At 42.2% G+C, this 6,812-nt stretch overlaps 1 protein-coding gene across 1 annotated transcript in view; it reads left to right on the top strand.

The window, feature by feature from the left end:
• ddx21 (DEAD (Asp-Glu-Ala-Asp) box helicase 21) overlaps positions 1-5,514 on the top strand; it is a 31,782-nt gene extending 26,268 nt beyond the window's left edge. The window contains exons 14-15 of the mRNA XM_060841820.1: positions 4,671-4,715; positions 5,070-5,514. Coding sequence (XP_060697803.1) covers positions 4,671-4,715; positions 5,070-5,261 — 237 coding nt within the window. The 3' untranslated portion in view covers positions 5,262-5,514. The remainder of the gene's footprint in view (positions 1-4,670; positions 4,716-5,069) is intronic.
• The last annotated feature ends 1,298 nt before the right edge of the window (positions 5,515-6,812 follow it).

The raw sequence follows: 6,812 nt of genomic DNA on the forward strand, positions 1-6,812 counted from the left end.
CTATGTTCCTCTGTAACTTACAACATTGTTCAGCACTATCCACAACTGTACCGACCTTAGTGTCGTCTGTGAAGTTACTAACTCATCCTTCTATGCTCTCATCCACGTAGTTTATAAAAGTGACAAACAGCTGTCGTCCCAAAACAGATCCTTACAGTACACCACTAGTAACTGAACTCCAGGATGAACATTTTCCATGAACTATCACCCTCTGTCTTTTTTCAGCTAGCCAAGTTCTGATCCAAACTGCTAAATTGCTCTCAATCCCATGCTTCGGTATTTTGTGCAATAACCATGGGGAACCTTATCAAGTGCCTTGCTGAATTCCATATACATCATATATGGAATTACCCTCACCTACCTATGTGGTCACCTTCTCAAAGAACTCAATAAGGTTTGTGAACCTACCCTTCACAAAACCGTGCTGACAATCCTTAATCAACTTATTCCTATTGAGATGATTATAAATTCTATCTCCTAGAATCTTTTCCAACACTTTACCCACAAGTGAAGTAAGGCTCACTGGTCTTTAATTACCAGGGTTGCCTCTACTCCCCTCTTGAACAAGGCGACAATATTTCCTATTCTCCTCCCTGGCTTCCCAGAGAATCCTAGAATAAATCCCATCCAGACGAAGGGATTTATCTATTTTTACACTTTGCAGAATTTCTAAACCACCTCCCTGTGAACACCAATCCCATCTCCTCTTGTAACCTGTATCTCAGTATTCTCCTCTACAACATTAACTTTTTTCGAGTGCAAATAGTGACGAAAAATATTCACTTAGCGCTTCCCCTATCTCCTCTTACTCCATGCACAATTTTCCATTAATGTCCTTGATTGGCTCTGATCTTTAATTATTCATATATCCCTTATGTACATATATAAAGCTTTAGGGTTTTCCATGTCCCCTCCTCGTTCATTTTAGCTCTCTCTTTAGGTCTTTTCTGGCTGCCTTTGTAACTCTCAATCACTCTGAGCCTTTACATATCATCCTAACATAAGCCTTCTTCCTCCTCTTGACAAGAGATTCAACCTCCTTAGAAAACCATGGTTCCTGTACTTGACAACTTCCTCCCTTTCTGACAGGAGCATACTTATCAAGGACACAGTAGCTGTTCATTGAATAAGCTCCACTTCTCTGTTGTGCCCATCCTCTGCAGTTTCCTTCCACATCTTACCTAATTGCCTTTCCCCCAGCTGTAGCTCTTGTCCTCCGATGTATACCTATCCCTTTCCATCACTAAAGTAAGCATAACTGAATTGTGGTCACTATCACTAAAGTGCTCACCTACTTCCAAATCTAATACCTGACCGGATTCATTACCCAGTACCAAATCTAATGTGGGCTCGGCTCTTGTTGACTTATCTACATACTGTGTCATCTAACCTACTCGAACTATAGTACTCCCAGTCAAGGTTTGGGAAGTTGAAGTCCTCCATAACAACTACTCTGTCACTCTCTCTCCTTTGTGAATCGTCCTTGCTAGTATTTCCTCTAAATCTCTGGAACTATTTGGAGAGGGTGACCTCTCCTTTCCTGTTTCTAATCTCAGTCCAGGCCAAGGGATATTTTTTCCTGAAGCTTTGGACACCAAAGGTCAACTTTATAGAGGTTTATAAAATCATGGGGAGCATGCATCCGGTGAATAGCCAAGGTCTTTTCCCTGGCGTGAGGGAGGCCAGAACTAAAGCGTATAGGTTTAGGGTGAGAGGGGAAAGATGTAAAAGACTCCTATGGCACAACTATTTCACATAGAGGGTGGTGCATGTATGGAACGAGCTGCCAGAGGAAATGATGGAGGCTAGTACAATCAGAAGATTTAAAAGGCATCTGGATGGGTATATGAATAGGAAGGGTTTGGAGGGATATGGGCCGAATGCAGGCAGTGGGACGAGATTAGATTTGGTCAGCTTGAACAAGTTGGGCTGAAGAGTCTTTCCATGCTGTTCTACGACTCATTAAGTCGACAGCTACAAGCAGGAGTTGCACGCAATCTCCGTGCCTGATATCAAACCATCCCTGTTTGAATTTTAAGGGCCTATGCGTTTGGAAAAATGTTTCATGAATAGACAATCCCTGAACTCAGGTCTATTGGTGGGGAATATTATACAGACATCAAAGATGGATTCTGCTTTATTATTGTCAAGGATTTCAGGGTGAATCTTGGACATGGGTCATTGGTCAGCTGACTGCTTGTGATACTCCTTCCAAACTGGGACCTTTCTGGGTGCAAATGCTGTCTGCTAACTGTACACACGAGTTCCTGTTGCTTTCCCTGACAGTGTAGCAGGTTTATCAGGATGTTGGTTGGTTTGGAGGATATTTTCTATGATCAAAAATTTGACAAACTTGGTTTGCTTTCACTGGGATGTCGAAGGATGAGATGCAGTCTTATAGGTCTTCAGCAAGGTCTTTGACAAGCTCTCTCATGGAAGGCTGATATAAAAGTTGAAATCACACTACATCAGCTCATTGCAGATCCTATGAATACAGACTGGCTTAATCATAGAAGACAGTAGCTGACGAAGGGTGATTTTCTGACTGGAGATCTATGACCAATGATGTTTCACTTTGATCAGTGCTGGGACCCTGTTTTCTAATATACAAATGTTCTGGAGGAAAATGTAAGTGGTCCGATTAGTAAGTTTACAAATGATACAAAGATTGGGGCAGCTATGGATAGGAAGGATTGTCAGTGGATGTACCCAGACTAGAGACTTAAACAGAAAAATGGCAGATGGCATTTGATCTGGACAAATGTGAGGTGATGTATTTTGGATGACCTAATGCAGGAGGGAATAAATGGCCGAATCTTAGTAGCATCAACATCAACGTATTTGGGGTGGCACAGTGGTTAACACTGCTGCCTTACAGCGCCAGAAACTCGGGTTCAATTCCCGCCTCAGGTGACTGACTGTGTGGAGTTTGCACATTCTCCCAGTGTCTGCGTGGGTTTCCTCCGAGTGCTCCGGTTTCTTCCCACAGTCCAAAAAAAAGTGCAGGTTAGGTGAATTGGCCATGCTAAATTGCCCGTAGTATTAGGTGCAGGGGTAAATGTAGGGGAATGGGTCTGGGTGGGTGCGCTTCGGCAGGTCAGTGTGGACTTGTTGAGCCGAAGGGCCTGTTTCCTCACTGTAAGTAATCTAATCTAATCTTAAAATATAGAAGGATCTAGTGTATATGCCTACAGTTCCCTGAACGTGGCAACGCAAGTGGATAAAATGGTCAGGAAGGCACTTGATGTTCTTGGCTTCGTCAGTTGGGGTGTAGAGGATATAGCTCAAGTCATGTTGCAGCTATATGGAACTTCAGTTAGATCACATTTGAAATATTATGTCCAGTTCTGGTCACCATGCTACAAAGCTTTGGAGAGGGTACACAAACTGTTTACCAGGATGTTGCCTGGTTAGGAGTGTATTTGTCATAATTTGACAAATTTGGTTTGCTTTCACTGGAATGTCAACGGATGAGGTGCAACCTGATAGAAGTTTATAAAGTTTTGAGAGGCGTGGATAGAATGACTACTCAGTCTTTTTCCTAGGGGAGAAATGTCAGTTGCTAGGGGACATAGGTTTAAGGTAAAATGGGATAAGTTGAAACAAGATGTGAGGGGCAAGTTTTTTGCACACAGATGCCTGAAATGTACTGCCAGAGGAGATGATGGAGGTGGATACAATAGCAACTTTTAAGAGATGTTTTCACAGATATTTGAATAGCCAGGTATACAAACCATGTGAGAGATGAGAGGTTTTTAGTTTAGAAAAGCAGCATGTGCCAGTGCAGTCTTGGTGGGCCAAAGGGACTGTTCCTGTGCTGTACTGTCTTTGTTCAGACTTGAATGTAGTTGGTTTGATCATTAAGCTCACAGATGACCCATACGTTGGTGGTGTGATAAATAATGAGAAGGAAAGCCTTAGATAAAATAAGAAGGATGTGTCAGTCACAGGCTGAACAGTGGCAAATGAAATTTAATCCTAAAAGGTGAGAGATGATGGATTTTGGGAGGATTAACAAAACAAGGAAGTACACATTGAATCCTTGGAGGTAAAATGGTTAAAACATGAGATGTTTTCCTTTATTAATTAAAACATTGAATACAAGAACAGAGAGGTTTTAATGGAGTTGTATACAACTTCACTTAAGGCCACAGCTGGAGTTCTGGTCACCACACTGTAAGAAGGATGTGATTGCACTGGAAAGGGTGCAGCAGAGACTTACCAGGATGTTGTCTGGGCTGGAGTAAGTCAACTTTGAAGAGAGCTAGGGTTATTTTCTTTAGAACAGAGAAGACTGAGGGGAACCTAATTAACATGTACAAAGTTTTGAGGGGAGTTGCTGGAGAGAAAAATTCCCCATAGAGGAATCAGTAACCATGGGGCACAGTCTGAAAGTAAGGCACAGAAGGCTTAGTGAGGAATTGGAGGAAATATTTTTTCACCCAAAGGTTATAGATATCTAGAAAGCATTGTTTTGAAAGATGGTAGAGCCAGAGCATGCAAGGCTATGGGCCGAATGCTGGAAAATGGATTTGAATAGATAGATGTTGATGACTGGCTTCATATCATGGGTCAAAGGACCTCTTTCCATGCTGTGACTTCCTGGAATCTGATGTTTCTGACTGATCTTTGCTGGAATCAACTAACTCACTGCCTATCTCTTTGTTTAGGGTGTTTGTTTCGATATTCCTGAAGACTGTCTGGAAGCCTTGAAGGTACGGAAGCCTTTCTGTATGGAGCTGTGTTATTGCTTGATAACATGTAAACTTTCTGTAGCTGCTATTATTGTTAACAACATTTGTGCAAAAAAAATTGTTTAAGCAATGTAATTTTCTTCTCTTCTGAATGCTTCTTTTGCAACAACATAAGAGGAAAAGACCATTTCTCCAGTCAAAATTGATTACTGTCTAACTTTAACTATTGAAGCAAGTCCTTCCAGTACCATAACTGTCCCAAGTTTTGGGTGTGCATTGCAATTTTTTGTTATCTATTGGGATCTGCTTGCCTTTGGCCTGCGCTGAGTGTCTCCTATACACTGCACGTTAACTGAGCTGTGTTGTCTCTTACAGGGAAGTTGGCAGGACAGTCGGCGCTGGCAGCTCACCATAGCAACCAAGTTACCAGAGCTGGAGGAGGACAGACATGATGGAGGGTCCAGATACAGAAGTCGCTCCTTCAACAGAGGAGGAGGGAGAGGATTCAGCAGGAATCAGAATGGCAGAAGCATGAAGAGAAATTTCAACCGAGCCTTCAACTGGTAGTGGGGCATGACCAGGCACCTGCCACACCTCAGATGAGGATACTTTTACATAACTCACCTGACTGTCCAGTTACTGATTTACAGGCTGCCCAGGCCGTGCGTGACAGTTTTATGTATTTATCACGCAGCATTTTTGAATGCAGAGGACGTTGGCTGGAATTAATTGGGCAACAGCAAGGTGTTGGAATCGAGAGATCACTTACTTGGATTGATGGTTACAGAGAAATTAAAAAGTATTCCTTTAGCTGTGAAAATTGTGAACATTTGTTAACCAGCACAAGCACAAATACTATATCTTCTCCTGTGCAGACATCAGGAGGGTGTCACTGGAGACTAGCTTTGGCATGATCCCTCTGAGATCTTGCTCTCTGTTTGATGCATGGCTTCATGGACTAACTGAGAGCAGGGTGTTCTGTCACGGAACACTGCAATTGAACTTGGTCGTCAAGTCACCAAATGGCTGCATATCACTTCCTTAGCAGTGATTGAATAGGAGTGCTGGATGGTTCTTTCTTCATTCCTGCTAAGGCCACTTGTGGCTTAGAGATCAGTTATCTCACTAGAACTATAGGCATAATGTGAAATGTTTGTGTGTTTGTTGCCTTCTGTGCATGGTGTATTTGGCAGCTTTCTTGCCAGAGGCAGCATCTTTTCTCTTTGTAATGCTTGCAGCAACTTGGTACTGATAGTTGTTATCGACCAAATAGCAGCTCAATTCAACCACTTTCCTTTTATGTTGAGTTGTAGTTAATTTGAATAATTAGGCAGAAACTACTTAACTTTTGGAGCAGCCTATCCTTATTATGCTGTTTATGATACTTAACAAAAACACTTTTGAATTGATTGGATCACAAGATGTTTGCGGAGAGTAGGTGGCCAATCTTTCATAGAAGTCATAGAATCCAAACAGTGTGAAAACAGGCCATTTGGCTGAATGGGTCCATACCAAACAGCATCCCACCCAGACCCATCCCTCTACCCTGATACTTCCCATGGCTAACCTATCTAGCCTGCACATCCCTAAACACTGCGGGCAGTTTAGCAAGACCAATCTGCCTAACTTGCACACCTTTGGACTGTGGGAGAAAACTCCACACACATAATTGCCTGAGGTTGGAATTGAACCCAGATTCCAGGTGCTGTGAGGCAGCAGTGCTAACCACTGTGCCACCCATGAATGAATCTTCTCTGAATTGCTTTGAATGCAATTATATTCTTTCTGAAACAGCTGGAGTAAAATGTCCCTGATCCATTCCCTTGCAATAAACAACATTCTAATGGCCTTCCTAATTCTTTCTTGTACCTGTGTGCTAAATCCTCCTTTGACTACAAGCTCTCATTAATATTCAAATAACATTCTACATTCTGCCCTTTCGTCCAAGTCATTGATGTTGATTATAAATAGTTTAAGCCCCATTGTTGATTCCTGGAGCACTCTACTTGTTGCCAACTTGAAAATAACCAATTTCAGTGGACTGTCTGATTTCTTATAGCTGTCCAGTAATCTATACAAGCATTACCTGCCACAATGAGATCTTATTTTGTCTAGTAA

This window comes from Hemiscyllium ocellatum, chromosome 22 (assembly GCF_020745735.1).
Source record: "Hemiscyllium ocellatum isolate sHemOce1 chromosome 22, sHemOce1.pat.X.cur, whole genome shotgun sequence".
NCBI classification, from domain to species: domain Eukaryota; kingdom Metazoa; phylum Chordata; class Chondrichthyes; order Orectolobiformes; family Hemiscylliidae; genus Hemiscyllium; species Hemiscyllium ocellatum.